Genomic DNA, 26,526 nt, shown 5'->3' on the forward strand with positions numbered 1-26,526 from the left:
AGGAAGTCTCAGAACAATTAACAGGACTAAACCGGCTGCTTTATTTAATTCAGCACAGCGAAACCTGAACAAGGGATACGTTTATAAGAGGAAACGAGAGCCCCTGAACTCGCGTCAGCCCCCTCCTGCAAGGGCACCGTGTTTCCCCTCAGGAAGGCCGTGAGGAAGCCAAAACTTCCGCGGGACCCCAAGGCCACCAGCAGAGCCATGAGGGGGGCGCAGCTCCCGCCCGCCCTCCAGGGGAGCGCTGCAAAAGCGCGCACCGCCTCCCCTGTGCCGGGCGGCGGCTTGGCCTCGCCGGCTTGCCGTAGCGGGGCTGGCGGGGGGCCGTTGCTGCCGCTGCCGCTGCCGCCGCCTGCGGTACTTCCGTGCTGGCGGGGACGGGCCCCCGTGATGGCACAGCACGGGCCGAGTGTCACGCTGTCCCTCACGCTGCCCATCACCTGCCACATCTGCCTGGGGAAGGTAACGGCGGAGCTGCTGCTGCCCTTCCCCGTCAGCCCCCGCCTCCGGGCGGCCCGGTGGTGGATAAGGGAGGGGGGGCGTACGGCCGGCGGCTGCTCGGGAAGCTCCTCCGTGAGGCGCGCAGCCCTGACCCCACTGGGTTTATCTCTTTGGAGAGCCTGCGGCTCCGTGTTGGGAAGAGTTGGGATGTGGAGTCCCTTCTCCAAGGAGGAGTCTCCTCGGGTGATGAGGGTCGCAGCCTCGGGAAGGAGGGAATCCCGCCTCCCGGGGGGGGGCCGTTCCTGGCTGCGGGCAAGGTTTATTGCCAGCGCTGGGATAGCTGGAAGCGCGTCCGCCGTCTCCTAGCGGCTGTTAGAAAGGGCTGAGGGCCTCGAAGTCCCGTCCGCGCTGAAATATGGGTGCGTGGCTCCAGGGTGGAGGTTTTGGGCTTGTTTTTTTCGGTTCCGGTATCAGCAGGATAATCTCTTAAAATGCTAGGTGGGTTTGTATTTAGGCGTGGGGTCGTGTGGCAGAGGACAAGTGGAACAAAGAGATGTGTGACCAAGGGGATTTAAAAACTACTGAACGAAACTGCAAGAATCTGGAGAAAAAACTTTCCGTTTCCTCTTTCTGACCCTTTCTCGGCCCCTTTTTCTTCTCCCTTGGGAAGTGGAGGGCTCTTATTAGTCTGTTAGTCTCTAAAAGCCCCAGAGCTAATTTCATAGCTGTCACTAATTGCTTCTCAAATTCTTTGCTCATTCCCCAGTACTTGGGGTTTTTGTTCTTTTGTTTTTCCTTGCTCTCCAGAACAAAATAAACCTCTTAAACCACAACAGTGATTACAAGGGAAGAAATAGTCTTTTATGTTTGTACTCTGGCATTTACTGTCCAGTTAGTTTCTACTTCATGTGGCCTTTACTCCCACACCTTCTCTGCTTTAGATAACAAAAGAACGGACACATTTGCTATAGAAAGTATGTGTAGTGCTGGTAGTGTAAGTCATTGGACATCTCCTTTTTCTCAACTATCTTAACTCTGAGAAAGAATTACCATATTTAGTCATTTTGTGGCTTTTCTGTGGAAGCCGAGCAAGACTTCCGGCAGTGGTCCTGTTATCTCTCCTATTTATCAGTTTAATGAAAAAGGGAGGAGAACACAAATTTACTGTATCAAGAGTGGATACTCTTGAAAAAGAGGTGAGCAAAATCATACTGACAATGCATTTGCTGTTTGAATCTGATCCTAGTAACTTTCTAGTCTAAACACTTGGTAGATTCATTAGATATTCACTCATATTTGGCTATAAAGCCACTGGGTTATTTCAAGCCACTGTTTCACACTTCCACTTATCTCCTGGAGCTGGCCAGGAATAGATGTTCCTGACTTTGTACTGGAAGAGATTTCCATGCTCTGTTCACTTGACATCTTCTGCTAAGGTAATATATTAACATTATGTAAGTGAATCTGCTGGTGATATCTGTGATAAAGTATTTGAATACTTTCCTTTTTGGATAGATTAAGTTGTTTAAATTTCGCCAAATTTGACAGCTCTGGCTGTCGGGATTTTTATAATATTTACCTTTGTCTCTAGTTTGGAACTTCACTGAAAAACTTTATCAGAGAAAGGTCTTCTCAAGAGTAAAGTTAGAGGAATAAGGGAAAAATCTTGCTGGTTTTGTCCTGTCTTGTAGTGGGCAGCAGAAAGTGTTGTGAAGGGTTGACAGGTTCTAATATTTATGTGGTTTGTAGCAGAGGCTTCAATTTGAGTAGGAGGCCCGCCCTAGAGTCATAGAATCATAGAATATTTAGGGTTGGAAAGGTTGGGAGGGACACCTCACACTAGACCGTGCTATCAAGACTCCAGCCAACCTGGCCTTGAACACTGCCAGGGTTGGAGCATTTACCACTTCTTTGGGCAGCCTGTTCCAGTGCCTCACCCCCCTCACAGTAAAGAACTTCTTCCTTATATCTAACATGAACTTTCCCTGTTTAAGTTTAAAACCCATTCTGCCTTGTCCTATTGCTGCAGTCCCTGATGAAGAGTCAGAATGTACTTGCTATCTTTGCAAAATTTGCAAAGGACTGCAAAAGAGGAACTATTCACTGTTCTTAACAGTAAGGGAATAAAAAGAGAGATTGAAGAGAAACCGATTCAGTAATGACAACCACTCATTGTTTTTAAAGAAGCAGAAATCTTGGGGGGGAGGGGGAAGAGGAGGAGTATTAGCCCATTTTGTTAGTGTGAGCAGTGTTGTGAAGTATATTGCCAAGATGTGCAAATAACCATTTATAATCAGAGTTAATTGCCTGGATAAATTTCCGTGTTTCTTACCTGAATATTCTTTTAACACAGTCTGTATTTATAATATCTGTATTCATAATTAGCAGTTAGTTCAGAAGCCACCTGCATCAGGCTTGTTAGGTTCACTCGTCCTAGGAGGGCTGAAAGTCTCTCCTGTAGGTTTTGATGTTGACAGTTTGCTTGGGCTTCAGCACACAATTTTGTGTGTGTTGAAACCCCTTAGGATGTCTGCGGATGCATTCACTGATACTAGTGTGCCAGCTTGAACATGCGCCTGCTCCTCCATTAATGCTGCTTGAAGGTCCAGAAGTGCCTTCAAAGCAGCATAGATGTGTATAGGATTTGATTTTGACCTGCGTAGGAATTGACTGGTGGAGGAGGGGGAATTAGGAAATAGCTCAGAACCAGCTAGCTGATCAGGCCTTCTCAAGCCGTAGTATTTCTAGACATTGTGGTTGATAAAGGAACTCAAACTGTGCTGTAATTCAAGTGAAATGTTTTTTTAGTAATGAGTATGTCCCGATCCTCCACCCCCGGGGCTTGTCACAGTCGGTGGCTCAGGGACTGAGTGAAGGGCAGCAGTACCCCCAGCCATTGTGTGACCTTCAATAGCAGCTTCTGCTCTTGTGCGATTTGCTTTGTGTGGGTCCCAAGACAACAAAAGTATAAACCTCAGCCCTGAAATGAAACTTGTAAAGGTGTATAAATCAGAAGCACTATACCCTGGAGAGTAATAAATGTGAACTGTTTTGCTAGAGATACGGAGTAATCATTTGCTTGCAAGAAGTGTGCTTCTGTGTCAGTTTTGAGGTAACTGAGGGACTCTTCCTCCCCAGGGGGAAGACCTGAGCTCCTGAAATGTCTTTTCCTGTTTGGATTATTGTACATTATTCTGCTCTGTGTCTTGTCATCACCATCCATGTAACTATTCTGGGGCTGCCTCTGAGTCAGAAAGAAGTTTAGCTAGAGAAAAAGTTGGGGCTTTTTTTCTCTAGCTGCTGGTGGGAAAGCTAGAGAATACTCTTTTCTGGCAAAGAAAAGCAGTAAATAGCAAGATTTTATATATGTAATTGAAATTGTAATACTTAAACTTTCCCAAAGCGTTGGTGTGCTAATGCTTGCATCAATAAAAAAAAAAAAAACACAAACAAACAAAAAACCACCTCCTTAATTAGAGGTGAAATTGTGCAGGCGCTTGGAGAAATTGCTTAGTCTCTCTCTATTCACACCTTCAGTAACTTGAGTTTCTGTTTGTGTACAGATAAATCCTTTGGCTCCCAGGACTGTTGTATGGGAGGTTTTAAAAACACTGTGAATCGTGTTATGAGACAGAGGCATAAATAGTAAATTGGAGAAGAGGCTGGTAGATCTGGGCCTTGATTCAGATACATGTGTATTTCAGTGGTAAAATGGTTGGGTTTTAACTTGTGCAACCCTGATGATATGGGTATGATTACTACAGGACACATCTAATCTGTTTTCCCAAGTGGTTATTGGCTGTCCTTTCCAGTTGCTTGCTTCTTCATGCCAGTATTTTATTTTTCTTCTTTAGTTTGACTGCATTACTAATAGAATGAAAAAGGAAGATCTTGGATATGATGAGGACTTCTTTTAAAGTTGAAAGGATTCCCTTCAACTTGGGCTTTAAGTGCAACACAGTAGAATCTAAAGTACTAAATACTGATACTTCTGTGTCTCAAAACACATTTCTTAGACACTTTTCTTAGGGGTGGAGGAAAACCAAATATTATTTCTAAGACCCTGAACATAGATACTAATGTTAAGTCCCAGGAGATTTGAGAGTGCGTGTTATAGTAAACTGTAACGGAAGCAGCAGCAAAGCATAGATAGAGAGGAAAGTCATTTTATCTCTGTATCATATTTAGTCCCTGTATGCATACTTACTTTCAAACATGGCTTATAGTTAAATGACAAGAGAGAATAATGCATTGTCATTAATATTTTCTAAAAGTTTGTTTACCCTTCTGTTTTGGAAGGGAAGGGGAGGAAAATCTTCTTGAAAGGATCTGTGTCTGATTGGAATATTTAATCCTTCAGTTAGCTGCCCTGTTCTCGAGTAATGACTTATTTAGTAGCAATGCATATCTAGCAGGAGGCTTGAATTAGTGATTGCTGGTTCATGTTTCTGCTCTGTGGTTTTGGCCCTTACCCTCTTTAAGGCTGATTTCCATGAAGCTGATTATGTGCAGGCTAATCTGTAACACTATCTGTTTCAGTGACACCTCTTCCAAGGCAAAGGGCTGGTTGTTGCCAGGAGCAATCCCTCTTTGCCTCACTTTTGGAAATTGGTTAATGGATGTCTTTTGGTCTCCTTCAACCTGGGAGGCAAATGCATTTCACTAGAGTGATTGGCTGCATTTCCTGGAGGTTGTGGAGGGAAGCGAGGATGCCTGCCATACTGTGTATTAATGAGCTCTTGGAATCAAGACCTTAGTTTTGCAAAAATTATTATACCTTTGGTGCCTTCAATAGTAGGGAGTTTTGGTGTTGTGAGTCAGGAGGTCACGGCTAGCTAGCCCTGTGAAACAAGTGTCTTTTTCCTACAAGACCAGACTTTCACTGAATGATGGAGTAGTATATTTTCATATTCTGTTACCTGAAGGAATTTTAAAGTATTCATAGTGTCTTTCTGTTTGTTTTCATTTTTTCCCCCTTAATACTAAAAGGTACGTCACCCAGTCATCTGTGTCAACAGCCATGTATTTTGTTCTATTTGTATTGAAGTGTGGCTGAAGAACAATAATCAGTGCCCAGCTTGCAGGATTCCCATCACACCTGAAAATCCTTGCAAGGAAATTATAGGTAAGGATGACTCTAGGCTTTGAAATAACTTTCTGGTATTTACTGCCGGAGGAAATTCTTTTGAGTCCAAATATATCTGGGTATTTTTTTCTTCTGTGTGTTTTTTACCAGCATCTACTGACTTGAAATCTTTCCAAAAGCATACATAATAGCTACAAGGTAAAAATGCCAAAGATGACGTGTATATTAACATCTAGATTATTCAAAGGCAGCAAGTGCCCCATGGCTTTGATAATTGCTTTTTAAATCTTGGTTGGACAGTAAAAAAAAAAAGTCACGCCTCATGCTTGAAGTACTCTACGTATGCTTTGCAACCTGTCTACCTAAGAGGGTAGTGCTCAGCTGAGCAATAGCATATTTAAATCCAGAATCTTGAGTATATGGTCTTTTTCCTCCCACACCAACCCCACCCCTTCACGTTTTTTGGGGGGGTTTTTTTGTTTGTTTTGTTCAGCATTTCTTCCCTTGTGGTTTATTTTTAAGAAGATGTCTTTTAGCACAGAAATAAGACAAAAGCTGCAACACCTGAGTGAGGACCCCAACTTCCCCAGTGCTGGGAAATATTGTGATCTTTATTTGGCATGACATGTCAGCTCTTTTCTTTGGTTCTGAGAGAAAAATATATATGAACAGCCTCACTTTAGAAACTCACCCTGTCTTGTACTAATTAAATACATGCTTGATTTCCCCAACCCACTCCTCCCTCTTAGCTCTGTTTTAATAGATGGTCTTTGATAAGACAGGATTTTGTCAAGGAAAATACAAAGTTAAAAAAATTCAAAAGTTGTCTGCTGTGAGGCAGGATTTTGGCTTCCAAACATCACTAGTAGATACTCCCATTTAGCCTGTTCTGAAAATGAAATGACTTGAAATCTTTTGTGGTCATAGATTATAGAATCATAGAATAGTTAGGGTTGGAAGGGACCTTAAGACTATTAGTTCCAACCCCCCTGCTGTGGGCAGGGACACCTCCCACTAAACCATGTCACCTAAGGCTCTGTCCAGCCTGGCCTTGAACACTGCCAGGGATGGAGCATTCGCAACTTCCTTTGGCTACCCATTCCGGTGCCTCACCACCCTTACAGGTGAGAACTTCTTCCTTATATCTAATTTAAACTTCCCCTGTTTAAGTTTTAACCCATTACCCCTTGTCCTATCACTACAGTCCCTAATGAATAGTCCATCCCCAGCATCCCTATAGGCCCCCTTCGGATACTGGAAGGCTGGTAGAGGTCTCCACGCAGCCTTCTCTTCTCCAGGCTGAACAGCCCCAACTTCCTCAGCCTGTCTTCATACGGGAGGTGCTCCAGTCCCCTGATCATCCTCGTGGCCCTCCTCTGGAGTTGTTCCAACAGTTCCATGTCCTTTTTATGTTGAGGACACCAGAACTGCGCACAATACTCCAGGTGAGGTCTCACAAGAGCAGAGTAGAGGGGCAGGATCACCTCCTTTGACCTGCTGGTCACGCTCCTTTGGATGCAGCCCAGGATACGGTTGGCTTTCTGGGCTGGGAGCACACACTGCTGGCTCATGTTCATTTTCTCATCGACCAACACCCCCATGTCCTCCTCCGCAGGGCTGCTCTGAATCTGTTTTCTGCCCAACCTGTAGCTGTGCCTGGAATTGCTCTGACCCAGGTGTAGGACCTTGCACTTGGCATGGTTAAATTTCATAAGGTTGGCATCAGCCCACCTCACAAGTGTGTCAAGGTCCCTCTGGATGACATTCCTTCCCTCCAGGGTATCAACTGAACCACACAGCTTGGTGTCATTGGCAAGCTTGCTGAGGGCGTGCTCAATCCCATTGTCCATGTCAGCGGCAAAGATGTTGAACAAGGCTGGTCCCAACACTGATCACTGAGGGACACCATTTGTTACTGGTCTCCAGCTGGACATTGAGCCATTGACCAGAATGATTAGTCCAATATTACCTGTATTTGTAGTTGATAATATGAAAAGTGCTATAAAGTGAATGTCTAGTATTGAACTGACTGAAAAATAAACAATACTAGTGTTTCTTTCATCCTATGCTGCTTTAGGAGGAACAAGTGAAAGTGATCCTATCTTTAGCCCGACAGTCAGAAAACACCTACGTAAAACAAGGCTTGAATTGCTCCACAAAGAATATGAGGTAAGGACATAGGGAGTGTTGTGACTTTCCAGATGAACTGCAGTTGTTAAATTACTGCATACAACTGGTCCTTTTGCATTGAGTCCTGTTGCTTTTAATTTGAGTAAAAGTTTATACTGGAATTACATGAAACTCTGCTGTGTTAAAATCCTGGTTTCTGGCTAAGGTTATGGGGGAGCATTTGCTGGTGTTTGAAGTGGTCTTGCTAAAGACAAGATGTTATTCTTTATATGCTGTAAATAGCCAGGCACAGACAATGATACAGTTTTGTGGGAATTCCACCCCCAGGTGGTATGGGGTGGTTTTCTTTATGCAGATTGGGCATTGGGGGCTTTTTGTTTTCTCTTTGATACAAATGCAGACACTTCCTGAAGTAATTCCATGTTGCTCAGGGATACTAAATTCCTTCTTAAAGAATATTGCCTACTGTAACCTTCTGGAATAGGTTAATTTTTATCATTGTTGCTTTTTTTTTTTCTGAGAGTAAGTGGTTGGAAGTTTATCTCCACTTTCCTGCTGGAAAAAATACTCTCTTAGGAACAAGGTGAAAAGGTGTTAATAAGGAATATGTTTAGTTTGTTTTCTCATCTGTTGTTTCCTTAGTAGCAGCAATGTGAAGACATCCCATATTTTGTAAGGAAACCTGTCTCGGGGAGGAGAATGGGAGAAAGGAAGCAAATACTGTATATATCCTTAACACTGGGGAAGTAAGGGCTGTCTTTTATGACGAGATGGCCTATAGCTCAACTTCTTTCATCCTCTATGAAAGGAGGAATCAGGAAAAGGGGTTTTCCTACCTTTCTGTTGAATCAACTCAGATAGGCATAGGATAACATAAATCTCTTCAAAAACCCTAAATTTAAAATTATTGTTCTCCTGCTGGTGGTAATGGTGGTGGGAAGCCTGGTTATTCGTGCAAATATGCCTGGGATTTAAGTAAATGCTGTATATGGCCTCCTTTAGTAACCTGACCTTGCACAACTCACATATTTAAGTTGGTGAACAGTGTAGAAGACATGTTTTCAGGATAAATTCTTTCTTTTATTCCTTTAACAAGAGGCTTTTGAAGGTTTGTGCTTTTCTGTGGCTTCAGAACGATATGGCTAAGAGCTTTGTTCTTTGCATTTTGAGAGTCTTTCCTAAGATGCTACTACTTTAGCACAGCTGAAGCAGCCTCTTCCGGACAGTGTTCTGTCCAGTTTGAATTTTGAGGCTTTCAGCATCTGAACATGTGACATTTCAGAATTATATGAGAAACATTCTCAAATAACAGCAAATGAGTCAGCAGAAGACAACCTTAAGAACACTCTTAATACAGGAAATCCTCCCACAGAGTGCCCTAATAATAGATTCATGTTGCTGAATGCTTTGAAGCTTTTGGTCTGCCTGCTGGTTTGTTCAGGGTCCTTTATGTAGTCAAGGGATTCCCTTCACTAAAACATTCACTATGCTTGAGTGTGCAGGTTGATTAAAATCCTGCCTAGAGCACAATATATAAACATACTTAGATATATGTGTAAGTGAAGGCATACATCTGGGCTTGCCAGAACCCGTGTTTCTGAAGTGCTGTGGGAACTTGCCAGTATTATTTAATTAATCTCTCGCATTATTTTAATTCCTGTGAATTTCTGACACCTTTAGGATGAAATAGAATCCCTGCAAAAAGAAGTGGAAGATCTGAGAGGTAAAAATCTCAGTTTACAGACACAGCTGAAATCTCTTCTGGATCCTACGGCATCAGCTTTGTCTTGCCAAAATGAGGAAACTAGCCAATCAGCAAATGAAGCAAGGACCAGTGGCCCAGAAACCCCAGAGGAATGGAGCAAAAAGCTGAAAGCTGCCAATGATATGTATGAAAAAGTGATGGATAACACGGAAAAGCTAAAGGAGGTGATAAATACATTTCTTCAGCTACCTTGTAGTATAACTGTTTTATGATAGTTAAATGGGAGTGGGAACTAGCATGACCTTTGGGTACTTTATAGATCCAGAAGAAAGAGTTAAAAATTGAATTCCAGTGACTGTTGGTGTATCATAGTATTTCCATAAAGCCTTCACAAGTGTCAGATGTTATTGCTTGTTCTAGCGAGTCTTGTATGTGACTCTTCTTCAACTCCTCTGTCACTCTGTGGCTGGGTAATTGGATTATAGTAGCACTTGTCACCAGTATTGATGACCAGATTTTTCAGGCTTGCAATAATCTATATAATATATCTATTTTACAACTTTCAGTGGCCAAATACAGTACAGTTGACTGAGGTAGATTTTGCACTATTGCCTTCCCTGCTAGCCAATATTTTTGGTGCAATTTGCTGAGGCAACTTGACCCTTTGACCGAAAATAGACAAGCTTCAGCATTTTATGACCAGAAGATCCTTTACTGGAAGCCTATGGCTTTTTTATACATCTTGGATTTAATACAGGAGAAAACCTGATACTGCAGAAGGATTGATGGAGGAGATAGTCATGTAAAAATATGTCTAAACAAAAATATCTTGCTAAATCTACCTGCAGTCACAAGAAGGATCACCTCAAACATTAAAGAAGAGTGGCATTTCAAGACTAATTTGAAAAGCAAGGTGGAAGGAACTGGACTTGCATTTATTCAGAATGCTGCCTTTATTTCTTCTATTAAAAATCCTGAGTTGCCTCCTGCAAAATCGAAGCACTATGTGTTGGAGGACTGTCTTTGAAAAGCAAGAGCTGCTCAGTCACAACAGCAAGACCTCTTTCCCCTATACACTCAACCTGGAATCAGAAACCTTATCCCCTGAAGTACCTGACCCAGGAGCTTCAACCACCCATATCTTCCCAGTGAAACAGGGTCTAAAACCAGGCTGAGTCAAGAAATAGCAGTCACCTTTATCATTTAACATCCCAGAGCAGAGACTCCCAAAGTAGGCATTATTACTGAGTGGAGCTGTAACAAGTAGGGAAGTGGTGATAGGAGCCCAGTAGTAGAAATACTAGACAAAGTACACTCATAAATAATGCAGTTACATGAACTTGTTGATCTAGATGCTCAGTTCTACCTTGCCATGTGCCAGGTGGAGGATGCCCTACCCACCAACTCTGTGCAAGTTGTGCAATTTTCTATTAGATTGTGTGGCTGGGGAAACTGTGTCTCTGGAAAAAGAGAAAGGTGTTGTCCATGCTCTCAAATGGTTTCATGCTCTTTTGGTACTTAGGTATCTTGGATTCTTAGTCATTGTTTACAGGACAGTTTGTGCTTTTATTTTTTAAATACCAAATAGTTGACATGTCACCCAGACACCCAAGTCCTGGGCTCACCCTTCCCATTCCTTCTTTATAAGAACTCTCTATTTCCTCTTTCTGCCCCTAGGAATATTGTGTTGAGGGTGGTGGTGTTTTGGTTTTGGTTTGGTTTTACTGCTCTATTCTCTTTACCCTCCCTGCTCTCTTCACCTCACCTGGAGAGGTTGATGGGGTGGTCTGTATAAGCATTTAAGGTTTTCTCCCTCTCTTCTTGCACTGTTTGATCCTTCTGAAAAAGTACATTTCACTCCCGAGCCCAGTTGCATGGTTCCTTCTTCGTAGCTAATTCTAGATCATACTTTCATTATGCAGTGGAAGCGGCATCTAATTGAGGCGGTGAATTACAAGTCCTGGACTGGTGATTCTGTTTTCAGCATATAGAGATTGAGCCGACTATGAATTGCAGAGTATTTTCTACTTGTTAGGGTAGTGACACTGATTGTTCTGAAACACAGAGGCAAGAAAACTTGTTTTTATATGAAGTGTCTTGTTAAGGGTGTCTGCTGAACTGAGAAGAAGGAATTGACCTCAATTCAAGGAGTAAGAAGGGTTGTGTATCAGGAGTCTTAATCACAACATCCTGGAAGAAAGTAAAGAAGGACTGCAAATAGCTTGTCATAATGGATTTACATCCACAGGATAACTATGCTTTAAAAACAAGTCAAAAAACACAAAGTAATCTTACTCTAATTTGGAGTGGGGGAAGCTGTTCAACATTAGTTTTGCTGATACCTGCACATTGTAATGTTAATGTACTTAACGTATTTAGTCACATGGAAAAAACAACATGGAATTGCCATTAGTACCTCTCCTTAATGACTTTCTGTGCTAACTAACATAGCTGTGTTTATTTCCCTAGGTAGGACACTTGTGATGTATTTTGGGAATATAAATAAAAAATGATTGTTCACTATTCAGTTTTGCAAGCCATTTCCCATGATGGTTTTTAAGTGGTGTCCCTGTCTGAAGGCTGTTTCCTGCCTTCACATTTCTAGTTCTGTCTCTTTAAAAAGGAGAAACAGCTTGTCCTATAAATATTAGAAGTAATTTCTGGTTTACTCTGTACTTATTTTCTTTCCTTTTCTTTTCCTTAGGCAAATAAGAAACTGAGCATGGAAAACAATAGCCTTTTAAGAGAGAATTTGAGACTGAAAGCTGAAGTTGATAATAGATCACCCCAAAAGTATGTGAATATTTTAAAAGCTACCGTATTTTATTTATAGACTGTTTAACTGTTGTAGAGCTTTAACCTAAATCTGCGGTGGTGTACATGGTGTTACATATGTGGATTTTGGAATTTTTACCCTCATAGACTTGGGTGACAAATGTAACTTACAGAATAGCACCACATGGGTGACAAATGCAACTTACAGAGTAGCATCAAGTCTGCAGTGAAGGAGCGTGACATGACTACAAGTGTTATTTCTTGCATTATCTGGCCAATATTGAAGGACTGGATTCATTAGTTGAATTCTATAGTTAACTTGGTTTTAGTTATTTCTAAGTGTAGTATAAGGTCAAAGTAGGTCTGTTACTAACTGCAGATGTTCTGGTTGTTTGGTTTTGGTTTTGGTTTGTTCTTTCTTTTGCTGCCTTCAGGGTTTGTTATAGGGACTTAAGGTCCCTGTTCAAGGAAATTCCCTGGTAGCTTTGTGTCTGGGCAGGATATGTAGAATCAAGCTTCTGCAGCATGAGACAATCATTCTCAGAATGGAGACCTGTGTTTAATACTCTTAAACAGTTAAAATATCCGTGACAACAACCTCAAAAAGCAAACACTTTGCTGTGCTTTGGAAGAGAAGCAACGTGTTCATGTTTTTAAGTCGTGTTTCTTTCTTTCTTTGGTTTTCTATGTTTTTTTTCTCTCATTGGTTTAGAACTTAGAAAGCTAAGAGCAGCATTGGCCAAAGGTTTATATGGGGCTTTTGAGGAAGAGGGTTGGGGGCACCTGTGTAATGTCAGAAGAGAGGTCTCTGGATTTTGTTCTAGTTCACAACTGACTTGCTGGAAGATGAAATTCATCCTTATAGAAAGCTTGCTTGCCATACTGCCTGTCATTTGAGACCACAGGGAAGAAGATGCATGATCCTTGTGCTGTGCTGTTGAAGGCATAAAAGTATATTCAGCCCTGAAGTACTCTAATAAGGGAGATAGAGTCCTGTTTAAGGTCTTGGCAATGGAGAGAGCGTTAATGGCATGGAATGTCTTTTTCCATAAGATTCAAGAGTGAGTTGGCAGTGATGGCAAACTTGAAAAGTAAATAGACGTAACTAAATACATCATAGAAAAGAAGAGACCAGGTAATCTAACTTGATTATTACTTTACTGATGTCAGGTAAACTCCCTGGTGGAGGGAATTTTGTTTCTTCTAGATTTACTATCCTGTTGTTCAGAAAAATTAGATATCAGAGGGGAGGGGATGTGAAGAGCTAGTCTTTGTTGCAAGCTGATTATTTTACTGTCTTTTGCCAGTGTGGCCTAAAACACTAACCAGCCACTTCATTCTTTAGAAGCACAGATATAGGAAATGTTCGAAATTGGACAGTTTTCATGCACAAGTCAAACTTAAAAAAGTTCTTCTGAATTCCAGTCACATCCATCAGGTGGTAGGAAGTCTCTGCCGTCTCAGTGTTATTAGCAGATTTTATAAATTAGCTTTCATCCTTGTAGTCATTAGTCTGGCCAGTATCTAGACCAGACGTAATATTGAGACATTTTTTAAATGTTCTTCCAATTCTGATGGCAAACTTTCATAATACCTAAAAGGTCTTTCAATTAGGCTTCATACGCTGAACAGGGGTTGCAGTAAATGTTTTCTTACCTTGCTTATGAAACCAAAATTGAAGGCATAAACATCAGAATGTGACAGTATCACTATAATTAAGCTTTTCTGTGCAGGTACACTGATTTACCAGTACAGTTGTTTCAGTGTACTTTATTCAGAATTGCTCAGAAGGTAATTTTGGGGAAGAGTTTCTGAATTGCTCTCTAGTGCAGTTTTAAATAGTTATTGAATTGGATCTTTGTAATTTATTATCACTCTCATTGTTTCATTTGTCATATATTTCTCAGCTTCAGATTTTTAGGTATAGATTCATGCTTAACTGGGTGGGTAACTAAAACTTGCATCAGATTATTTTAGAGATGTTTTGTTAGTATTCAGTTCTCTTACCCCAAATATAGTTCATTTTGCGCATAATGACACTGAAGCTAAGTATCACAACCTAAATTATTTTAGTAGGCTTTGCTTTACAGCAGAGGAAATGCTGATAGCAGGTGAATGATCCCTTTGTAGCACAGACTCTACTTCTGACCTCATAGGAAAAAATTTAATTGCCCTTCTGCAGTGGTCAATAAAAAATTTTCCTTTTATCATAGTCTTGAGTTATTTTCTTTGTTCATATCCATTAAAACCTGCTGAAAAATGGCATGTATGTCAATAAAATTGACATTGCAGCCATGTCAGGGATTTTTACACATTTTTTTAATTGGTGATGCTGATTGATTAGGTTTATTTTTTTTCCTCTTCTTTCTAAAACATTTTCAAGAATACCATACCATTGTATAGTTGGGACATAGGTCTGAAAAGAAAATAGGGGTAAGTTTCTTGCTCTAATTCTTACCAATGACCTGCATTAGTCTCCCATTTCTCCAGAAAATAGACTGTTTGGAGGTTAGTGGTTGTTCTTTGCCTTTTCTCCTGAGAAATTTTAGTGAGTTCCGTTTTTCTGATGCTGAACAGGAAAACTTCTAAAACTTAAGTTTTAGAGGATGATATAGCCCTGTTACTTCCAGCTCTACTTAAAATAGAAAACTCTTAGGTCTATTGGCAAGGCACAATGGATCTAAAAGCATGGATCTAAAAGCATTTTTGGCAAAGGGATATTTGCTTTTTACCTGAAGGAAAATAACTAGCATGGCCATCTACTCCAGGGTATAGTGTATTTTATGAATGGTTAGATTCAAATTAGCTTGAACCAGACTTCTAGGCTTCCTAGGAGTCATTTCCCTAAATATTTAATTTCTTCTGCCAGTTAAAATCCCAGTATGAAAAGCTATCTGTAACATGCAGAAAATAGTTGTATTATCTCTTTTCTCTGGTTTTATGAGTGGTTTTGTTGTTGTTGTTTGGGGGGTTTGTTTTTTTTTTCCCTTCTTCAGATTTACCATTTATCTTTGTGATGTCAGGTGCCTGCACACTGAAATCTAAGGCTGCTGACATTTCAGGTCATTCTGTACAATATTCAATTTTTATCTAACTAGAATATTTCCACTCATGCCAGACTATTTGCTTCAGTCTGCATTTCAGTGAGTCTGAAAATAGACTTCTGGTAACCACTGTCCTGGGTGCAGGGCATAAGAATGCTGCTGTCTTCCTTGATAGAAACCTGGGCTACTTTCTCACCTCCTCACAAGCTTGCTGTCCCAGAGGACTGACCATTTTCAAAGACTGGCTGCAGTGTGGCCTTAAAAGTGAATAGTAGAAAATGCTGTATAGTAGCCTTCAAGACAGCTTTAGTTTCTTGAGTCATAACATTAAATCCTGAGGAATCACCCATTTGAGACACAGCTAAATCTTAGGTGGGTGGGTAAGAACATTCAGGTCACAGTTCTTGGTTTTGTGGGTTTTCTGGTGGTTTGATTTGTTTTGGTGGGGTTTTTTCTTAGTAATTCTGAAGTAATCCTTTCTGTTCTAGACTATTCACCAATCTTGTATGTATATAATCTGGCTTTCTTATGTGGAAGACCAGTGCAGCTTCACTGAAAGATATTAAAAAGCTTTGAGAAGCTTTGCATATTTGTCTGAATTCACCCAGTTTTCTAAGTGAAAGGAAATGCTTGTACAAAGAATGTACCTGACTTGGCTATTCTGTTCAAATCCTGCTGCTCTGCAGTTATCCAGCAAACAGTAAAACTTAGTCTTACTCGTGTGATTTGAAGGAGGTGGATTTCTCTGAAGGCCACGCATCTTCAGATTAGTTTGTACTCCTTGAACTGTGTGATAAAAGTGATTTACTGGCCAGCATTTGCTTATATTGAAAATAATCTGTTCTTTTACAAGCTTAAAAAATTATCTATAGCAATTGTTTCTATTACTTTCTTCAAGAGGAAGCCATTGTACACTTCTGTCAGGCCGCTTAATCTGCCAATTTAGGATGGAAAGCAGTAGTAGGCTACACCCAGAACCACTTTTTCAGTGGAACCAAATTCCATTACAGTGATAGCTGGAGGTCAGCAGTCATGTAAAGGTCCTTAGGCTATCTAAAATGTCACTAGGTTTTGTGTTGAAGGACCACATCCCACCTGAAATGTCTTTCTATTCGCTTATGAGTGACTACTACTTTCTGTGGAAAAGCTTTCAGTTTTCTGGGGAAAAGATATACTTGAAACAAGTGCAGTGAGATACAAACTCATTGTTTAAGTGATACAACTAAAGAACAAGACCCCTAACACTCAGAAGACATTATTCAGGCATGAAGATATGAAAAGTGCTTTTTACCACCTGTATACTGAATACCTTAACTTCTCCTTAAGAATGTATCAATTTGTTATCACGTGTGAAGTGGTACATATCCTTTGGGGAAAAATAGTTTATCTAGAGTGTGAGGTCAAACTTTAATTTATTTTCATGTAACTGTACTGCATTCTATTATTACTGCCATCAGAGCATAACTTTTTTTGGCTGTGACACAGCTCCCTGAACACCTGAGGGGAAAAGAAGAGGAAATCTCTTATAACAATGGTTTGGTTTGGGAAGATGGGGAATATTCTGGCTTCTTTAACCAAAATACTTCTCTTTAAGCTCTCTGCTGACCTGCCAGATGAGTCACTAAAACACCTATGTCATCCTCTGGTCTGGAGTAATTGGTTTAAATATGTGCATTGTATATGACTGTCTTAAGTATCCGTGTCCTTGAAAATCTGGGAAATAAATGCATGCAAGTCTCAGTGCAGAAGCAGGAAGTCACTACTGTTCTGGTGCTTAACTACAGAGGTTACTGTTTGTAGGCAGTATGTCATATGCTCCATTTCTGTAAACCAAAATTCCCAAGCATATCCCTCTGCAACAATTAACATATTAGTAATGCTATTTGGCTTTGAACAACATACTGTATTTTTATAACCTGAGGACACTTGTTATAAAAGTTGCACTTGAGAATACAGTGCTTCTTCTTCATAAGCAAATCTCAGTCTGTCACTAATGCTGTTTGCATTAAATAAACATATTACACCATTCTTCCATTAAAAAGGAATTGCCAGGTATGCATATAAATGTAAACATGTTTAATTTTTATGTCAAAGTTAGAGCAGGCTCCAGAAAATTTTGCTTATTTTACATAAGTATTTTTCCCCATCTCTCACTTGGTTATTAAGCTAAATTGTATTTTTGTATCATCTTTATATCCCTTATTAAGCATTGTGGGGTTTGTTCCTGTAAGGTTGTGTGAACAAGTCTGTTAGAGAAATACTTACAGATTACCCTAGGAATCAGGAATGGTTTTGCTTGTGCCCAAACCAAAACCTGAGTTCCTTTTGCTGAAGGAGGGAATAAGCCAAAATGTGTTGTGTATGAGGATGCTTATCCCATTGTAACCCACTTCCCCTGAAAATATAATTACATTCGCAAGCTGTCTGTGATTCTGCTTTTGTCTAAATTCATGGGGGAGAGGGAGAAATCCTGTGCACTTTTTCTCCTATTTCCCTCTTGCATGCAACCAGAAATGGAGAAACTGCTATAATCAATGAAGAAAACTTACCCATAGAGTGAGCAAATGAAAAATGGTTTGTATTCATTTTAATGAAGACAGAAGTAATTGGGTGGAGGTAGTGCAGAGGTGTGGGGGTCCTTGCCTTGACAGAGTTCCAATCCAGCTAGCTGCTTTTAGGGGAAAAAGACTCTTACCACATGAACACTTCTAAATACAAAATTTGTACCTTGATATTCCATGTCTCCAAAGCAGTGAGTGGCACACACCAAACTGTGTGAAGCTTATGTGGTCTAATAGCAGTGCTGTGAAAGAACTGACTTAGACTGTTGTGTGAATCTACCCACCACTGAACCATCTACACCAAAATCTCCAAAGTCCTTTCAATATGCAGAAGCATTTGAATGGTGAAATATGTCACATATGCCCAGTTTATTTGGGGCTTGTGATACCCTCTACTCCTTTCCTTTACTGCCTCCTTAATTGTATTGTAATTGTCAGCATAGAGCAGCTTCCTACAGAAGCAAACAAAATACAGAAACAAAATATAGTTTGATTCCTTGCTGGAAATGCCTGCATAGTTCATCGGCATTTTGTCATCATAGTCATAGGCCACAGATACACCACCTTTAGACCTCACTGCAGCACAGGTTTAAGGGTTGCAGTGAGAGCATTTTGCGAAGAGGTGAGGGGAATAGGATGGGGCAAATGGAATGGGAGTTCCCTGTGACTCTGAAGGAGCGGTAGACAGACAAAGAAACAGAGTGGAAATACCATGCAGTGTTTGTGCTGAAAGAGTGAATATAAACTTATGCTGTAACATGGAGGTTAGTGTAAGCCCACATAAAGAATTGTCACTTCTTTTCTTTGTGATATAAAACTTTATGTGTCAGAGTTGTAGGGTGGCTGCAGGTCCTTCCCTCCTTCCTAATAATACCAGAACTTTAATTGTTTTTTCTCTCAGTAAATTGAAAGCCTCAGATGGAGCAGGAAATTCCCTGGTGCCCACCTGTCAGTGACAGGTTAGAATTAGCAGGGCATATAGCTGAAACCTTCACCTGCCCTCTGGGGAAGGTCAGTCTTGAAAGCTGGTGAAGGATGGGGGGAAGGCAAGTCCATATCTTGGCAGTTGAAAATGTGCTGAAGCTGGAAGCATCATGAACTCTCAAGTTTCACAAACCACAAGTGGCAAGGTTTTTTTGTATTGGAGTCAAGAAATCAGATTGTTGCAGTTCTAAAGCTCAAAAAACAAGTAGCTCTGGAGCAGGTGGAAGTACCATCCACATGATGGCTGAGGAAAAGCTGTATATCTAACAGGAATATAATTGTAGTGGTCTACATAAGTATTTAAACCACCTCAAAGGACTGTTGCAGTTTCTGAATTTTGTATTGGCATTTTATATTTGACAAGGTGACATTGTGTAAGAAATGTATTGTAAAACACGGCTGTACTGTAGGGAAATGATTGAATGTAAATATTTCAAGATGTGGACCACTGTTCAAATGTTATCATAAATCTTTGCCATTGTTTTAGGGGATAATTCTTCATGCATATTTGAATTGAATTGATAGAACCAGCCCCTTGAAGGGTAATGTGCTTGTTATTGTCTTACTACCACTAATAGTTTAATTTTGGCTTTTCGGGTATTCAACTCTACATTATATATGATGATTTTATTATTTTTTTTCTTCATAAATAGCAGAGAAAAGTTTTGACTTTTGTTTTTGAATTAACACAGTGTTTAATAGCTTTGTTCTTTCTTGAAATGAGCTCACAGAGCACCATGAGGATGTCTTTTTCTATCTTAATATTTTCTTCCTTTTTTATTTCTTGCAGGTATGGTAGGTTTACAGTAGCTGCACTTCGGTCCAGAGTAGAACAAAGTGAACGTGAAATGAACCGTCTAAAAAAGGCACTGGAAAGAAGTGATAAATACATAGAAGAAATTGAGTGTCAGCTTTTACAGCTGCAAAATGCAGCCAAAGGAACACAGACAGTGAGCACTGTTAGTGAGAGAGTGCTTTCCACAGATGCTAAAGGAGCCGAGAGCAGTGAAGATGCAACATGTTTGAAAGCCCAAGTTGAGGAAAAAAAAGCTTTGACTACCAGTCAAAGTCCTGACAGTCTTGAACAGCTGACAAGTGGTGAAACTAGTTTAAGCTCTTCTAGTCAAGAGGGTTCAAATGGCTCAGATACCCAGTGTGCCTCAAAGAAAGAACTGTTTCCAAGATGTCATGGGGTTCTCCTGGACGAAAATACTACAAATATGGATGCCTGCTTAGAAGAGCAGTGGAATAAAATTGAGGAATGTACCCCATATAAGGACAAAGAACTTTATGATCTTCCACCATCGTGCACTCCTTTTCTGTCTCTCAGTCGCCTTCAGTTGAACACTCCTGATGGGAAAGAAAATGCAAGGAAACCATCAGCGTTCCTGAGAAAACTGAAATTTGAAGAGTTTTGTGATACTTCAGATGATTGCAGCAAAGATGCTCCTGAACACAGCACAAGCAGCTGTAATAACGAAAAGAAGCTAAACTGTTTTACTACAGGAAAATCAGGGTTTTGGGGGACCTGCCCCGCAAATTTTGCTGAGAACTTAGATTTTGATGAATCAGAGCAAAATTCAGTAGCTGGTCAGTCAGATGAGACATCAGCAAAGTCCAGCGATAAAACAAGTTCTTGCTTACCTAAGAGGTTGCATACCCTCTGCTCTTCTGAAATGAATCGCACAAGAACCTCTAGCGAGGCATCTATGGATGCTGCCTACCTCGATAAAATTTCTGAGTTGGACTCAATGATGTCGGAGTCAGACAACAGCAAGAGTCCATGCTATAATTTCAAATCCTCTGATCTTGATAATTCTTCAAAGTCAACAGAGTGCTCTAAGCTTCTGAATGGGTCCGAAAAGAAACTGGAAGAGATGAATGAGGAACAGAGTATGAAGTGTCCAGAGACAAGCGATCCAGCAGTTGACAGAACTGGCTGGAAACCTGCTGTGTTTTCCATGCTCTCCCCATCTGAGCTGGGTATGAATGACCACTTTCCACTGTTTACAGGCCAGAACACAGTGGCTAGTGATATCAAACCTCCAAACTGTTCATTTCAAAGAGACTTTTCTCAGAGTTCGCTATTCAGTAACTCACAAAGGTTGTTTGAGGAACAAAAGTTTGGTTCCTGCTTTTTAAAGATGCCATCTGACCTGCACAATCAGCTTAATCCTCCTTGGGTGTCTTCCTTTATAGCTGAAAGGAAAAATAAAAATGCCAGTCAGTCAACCAAGAGGAAAATTCAAAGCAGCCTTTCCAGTGCTAGTCCATCAAAAGCCACCAAAAACTGATTCTGCTTGGAAAGCAAACTTGACTTAAAGTCGTCAACCTGCAAATGTTTAATATTTACAGGTGAACTTAATGACTACCATGCAATCCAATGTATGTGAAATCTGAACAGTCCCTTCCCTGTTACAAGCTTTTTCCTAGGCAAGAACGAGTTCAGGTTCTTTTCTTTGGCCGGGCATTTTATTCACTTGGGGGTGGGTTTTTGGATTTTAAGTTTTCACGTTACATCATCTTCTAGTTGTGGACACAGCTAATGGTTCCCTTGAGCAGGACAGTTGCAAGTGATCTTGTCAAATCATGTCTGTAAGAATTTATTTTAAAAGTTACATTTCCCATTCCTAAAGATTGTCTTGTGCGTGTAAGGCAGCTACTGGCTATATATCCTATGGATTCATGGAATTGCTATAAAACAATGTCACTTTTGCCATAAAACTCACCTACCAGATGAAATGTTGCTGCTTGGACTGTTTCATAGCACTGTGCTATACTGAATGAAACTCTTTGTTTTATGGGGGTGTAAGGTAGCAGCCTCTTTCTTTTCAGGCTTACAGCACTTCAGTTAAAAAACATCTCTTCATGAACACTGCTTGTATCTTTTGAAGTTAAGCACAATTTTTAATTTAGTTCCCAAAAAGCATTGTTATTCTAAATGTGCTCAGTATGCCTGTATAGACCATAAAAATGGGTTTGTATGCTAATGACTTGTTTACCTAATGTGCACTGAACATTTTACATTAATACTGTACCATTTTACATTAATACTGCATGCTTTTCTATGTGAATTGAATAAAACATGTTATGCACTGTAATCCTTGATGTTGCCTCAAGTACTGAATTAGGAGAAAAAGAATGGGGAAACTTTTTAATTTTTTTTTGTTTGTTTTTTTTTGTAATTTGGAAACTAGATATTTAAGTTTTGTAAAACACAAATGTAAGCTTATTCACAAGACAAAATCAAATCTCCCTTCCTCCTCCTTGTTAGACATATTACCATTCCAGTGTCAGCATCGATACTGTTGATGGAAATGGCTTTCGGCCTCTTTGGAGGTGACTCTTCCATAAAGTATTGCATAGGTCAACATAATGTGATGGCCTACTACAGGCAGGAGACCTAATTAAGCAGCAGAGCAAAATTGGTTTCTTTGCATTATTGTGTTTAAGTTTTTTTAAGGGCATATTTAATTGCAAGATGTGGGTTTTTCTTTCTATATAGGCCTCTGATGGCATTTCTTAGAAACAGACATCCTTGCTTCATCAATACCTATGATATGAAAAATCCATACGCTGCTTTGTGTCCCTTGGAAAAGAGTGATAGCCACTTGGGAAACCTCAGCAGACTGGCTTATCTTTTGTAAAGGAAAGTCCTGTAAGCGGTTTGAAGAACAACTACATTTCACCTTGTGCTGTGTGCATACATTAGTGTGATCGGTGTGTTCATTCTAAGCTGAGACTTATTTGAGAAAGCTTTACCAAAAAAATCAGCATTCAGGTCATACACGGAAGGACCTTTTTGTGATGATAGGGTGGCATTGTGCCTTCATGTACTGCCTTCAGTATACCACCTGAATTTTAGTCTTTACAGAAAAATGTAGTTATTCCCTGTTAATGTATTTTTCAGAAATTAGGGAAATAGCAAAACCATCTGGGCATGGGCTGCTACTGGTTTTGATTAACTTAATTTACTTCATTAGTTTTACTAATAAGTCAAAAGTCACAAGTAAAAAATGATGCTTTGTTTGAACTCTTTGGGAGAAGAGGCAAAAGGATCTCAAAATATATCTCTAACACTTTCTTAAAACACCCTTGTATTGCAGAGCAGTCACACAATAAGTGTTAAGGTTGCTTTGTTTCATTGTGAGGTTGGGGGTGTGTTTATGGGCTTCATTTTATACTCCAGTATACTTATGATGCAAAAGTCATTTTCAGTGATGGAAGCATGAATATAACCGGTACCTGAAATCAAACCAGAATAAAAGAGAACATTGGGGGTTATTTGCATACTACAGTCCTTTGGAACGGGCTTGCTCCTCAATATGGGTGTTTTGACCCTATGTGTCATGTGACTTGAATGGATAGAAGAACCAAGCTTAAGGTTAAAAGAAACTGAAGATCAAAGTCATAAATTTCCTATCTTAAGTGGGGAGAGCAAGGTGTTTCAGGCCAAGTACAGGCTTTTCACTTGGAAGGGTTGCGGGAGCACAAATGTAACTTCCCTGTGGCAAAAACATTATCATAGTTACCCATAATTACTTGATTTCCAAGCTTTCTCATACCCTCAGATCCCAGCTGCAGATACCGTGAGCAGATTGTGCTCACATCCGGTGCTGTAAGTAGGAGCATTTTCTGTTTCACTCATGGTAAAGCTGAAGCAGATCGGAATTCTGGTATCTTGGTCTTGTTTTGTTTGGCTGGGGCTTGGTTGGTGGTTATTTTGGGGTTTGCTCTTGGTTTTTTTAATTGAGTGCCCTTAAAACAACTACCACAGTCTAAATTCCACATTTTACTTGATTAATGTACATTGTATTCCTTTTGGCTTTTGGAGTTTGACAGAGTGATTGGTGCAATATCAACTTAAAAAATTCAAGCTGTTTGTAACGAGTAGGGTTTCTTCAGTTATAAGTTTGTTGGCTATAGGTGGGGCTTCGGTTCTCCAGGCTGCATTCTGTCAATGCTGTGCATGCTTAATCTATTACTGCGCTTACCAAGCCCCCTGAATAAAAGCACCTAAGAGAGAGTTCACCGCTGTTAATTTTTTATGATAGTTACCTGGTTCTGAAGTAATATAGAACAGGAATGCACAAGATCTAAAACTTAACTGTTACAATTTTGATTAAGACAATAGATGTTTCAAAGTGATGTACAGATCTGTGATGTCTAATGATATTTAATGGCTCATAAAATTTTTACTTCATCTAATAACCCTGTACTAAGTACAAGGCAACCTTCAGGTTTTAGCATAGGAGAATGCTCTTCGGGAGTGTAGGTGACACAAGAGGGAGATTGCTACCGGCCGCCATTTGTTGCAAGTGGATTCTTTTGGTTTGTACTAAAGAGCAAGAAGGCCAGGGTGAGGTTTTCGCTTTGTTATTGTCACTTTAATCTACACACACTTGGGAAGGTGACCTGCTCCTCTGTGATGCCCTGAAGGCCCAGTGAGAGCCCAGTTCTGATCACTATTGCTTCCTCAGGTGAAAGGCTGCTGGAATGGCTCTACCCACCAACACCAGGTGCTGACTTGGGCTATGTTTGGTTTTGAACGTGCTTTATTGTCTCTGTTTAAAGTATCTTCAAAAAGGGTACAAGGGGAACAATACATACCTTGTATATGCAATATAAGATGTGCTAACTTGCGTCTCACTTCCTTCCCTCTTCTTCACAACTGTTTCCCCCACGAAATGTCATTCAAATGCGGTTTAAACCAACCAAGTCTGATCCTAATTCTTCCACAGCATTGAAGTCCTGCCTTTGACTCCCAGCACCAATAGGCTTGAAAAAACAGTTTTCACACACCTCTTCTGTACTGTGGTTATGCTAAATGTCTCACAAACCGTGAAGCTGACACTTCTTCCTTGCTGCTTTTGGCATAGGACCATCCCATAGAAACAGACTGAGGCTTCTCCCTTCTCCACTCCCAGGTTTGGATGTGAGAAAAAGCAGCTCCAAGGTAACTTGATGTGAGGATTCACAGTTATTCCAAGGATCACACACAATCAGAGATGATACACAGCCCCCTCTGGCTGCTTATCCCAGTCTGGCCCTTCCTGCCCCTTGGTCCCTTACAGCAGTCCTCTGCCACAGGCCTGGCCTAAAGGGGTGGCCTGTCTGTCCTGCCTTTGTGGCCCAACATTGAGCTATTGCCTCCAAGTCCCTTATCTCTAACTGGAAAAGCCATCTTCGTTAGCTGAAGAACACAGGGAAAAGCACAGCTGGTACAGGGAAGAGCTTGCCTGTGCTTCAACAGTCATGAATGCAGGAGGGGATGAAACTCGGGTGAAAAACAAATCAAGTTTAGCATTCTTGATGTTTTTTTCAGCTTTTCCCGGTAGAAAGTGTTGTCTCCTCTCCAGTGCTCTGACACGCTGTGTGGGTGCTGTCTGCTCTCTTTCAAGGAAGAGAGGTGGACAATGCCAAAATCCATCAGGCAGCTACTACTTGGACCTGATGTCATCAGGTCATTGGGTGCTAGTTTCAAGTAGGTGAAATGTGCCAGAGAAGCATGGGGACTGGGCAGGGATAAGAGGTCCCTGTCCCTATCTCAGGCCATCCTCTCCTTGAAACCCGGGGACTAGACAGGTGATCCAGACCTCACTGGAAATAATATGAGGGATGGGGGGGGAGGGGGTTTAGGGTATTGAAGTGTTCGCGCTGGCTCCCAGCTAGAGGGGCGGCACGGAGTCTTTATACCCTGCTCGGAGTGTGGTGGAGGGGATGCGCCTGTCACCGTCCCCTCCCGCCTGGGGCTCCTCGGCACCTGCCTCCGCCCGCTCGGCCGGGATTCAGTTAATTAACCGGCACGGGCACCGGGACCCGATCCCAGCTAGGGAAGAACAGGTGGTGGGAGGCAGAGGCTACGGTCCCCAGTGGGAGCAGGCTCCGTCCAGCCGCCGGCTCTGCCCCCACCTCTGGCTCGCCCCCCCCCCCCCCCGCAGACCCTTGGGCGTGTTTTCTCCCCCCCGCCTTCGCTGTTAACAAAACCTGATTACGACGCGAAACTAACAAAGAGTTTTTCTTCCACCTTAACCTTGCACACAATCCTTTAACAAATTAATTAATCCTAATGAATTAACACTTCATTTATTTAAACGCGCTACAGTTCATGAATTAAATTTTCATGCAGTGATTAAAGGCTGTTGAAATATGCATGATTTCGTTAAAATTTTATAATAAATCAGGGCAATGTGTTACATGACAAGGCAACTACTTCCCAGCCCCTCGGAAGGTGCTTTGATTCGCGGAGCGGGGGAGGGGGCCTCGCTCCCGGTTTCGGCAGCCGAGCGGATCCCGGCGCGCTGTGGGACTCGGCTGCCGACCCCGCATGTGCCGGAGGGGATTAAGGAGCCGTGTTTCAGCCACTTCCCCCCGAAATGCGGTGTCCCGGGAGCGGGAGAGACCGCGGCCTCGAGTGGAAGCCACAGCGGGTTTGCCCACGGAGCCGGTGTGGAAAGCGAGCACGGTTCGGGAGGGGTTTTGCCGGCGGGACTTCTCGCTGTGCGACTTAATCCCTCCTCATCGCTGAAAGGAAAGAGCGAGGAACCTGACTAGCAAGAGACCTGCAGTATTTTCTCCCGGATGCCTGGCTCCGCCGGTCTCCGCACTTTCCCGAAACGGGACGGTGTGAACTATCATGGGACCTCCATCACCATCAAGCGTTTCAATTTTTAATATGACAACATTCTACACTTTGGCTGCGAAAGCAATTATTGCGGCTTGTACATCAGTAATTAGCAAGTCTTTGCTGATGTAAAGAAAGTCCTCATTAGGACATGGCAATACTTTTTTGTGCAT

At 41.3% G+C, this 26,526-nt stretch overlaps 1 protein-coding gene across 1 annotated transcript; it reads left to right on the top strand.

The window, feature by feature from the left end:
* Positions 1-198: 198 nt before the first annotated feature.
* OBI1 (ORC ubiquitin ligase 1) lies at positions 199-21,608 on the top strand. Its single transcript, XM_061445229.1, has 6 exons — positions 199-465; positions 5,434-5,569; positions 7,608-7,699; positions 9,341-9,589; positions 12,070-12,158; positions 19,520-21,608. Exons 1-6 carry the CDS (start codon positions 208-210, stop codon positions 21,021-21,023), a joined length of 2,328 nt encoding a protein of 775 aa, XP_061301213.1. The 5' UTR covers positions 199-207; the 3' UTR covers positions 21,024-21,608.
* The last annotated feature ends 4,918 nt before the right edge of the window (positions 21,609-26,526 follow it).

Source organism: Pezoporus flaviventris, unplaced genomic scaffold (genome assembly GCF_033815535.1).
Source record: "Pezoporus flaviventris isolate CSIRO_AGI_PZ_B2104156 unplaced genomic scaffold, CSIRO_AGI_Pfla_v1 ptg000003l, whole genome shotgun sequence".
NCBI classification, from domain to species: Eukaryota; Metazoa; Chordata; class Aves; order Psittaciformes; family Psittacidae; genus Pezoporus; species Pezoporus flaviventris.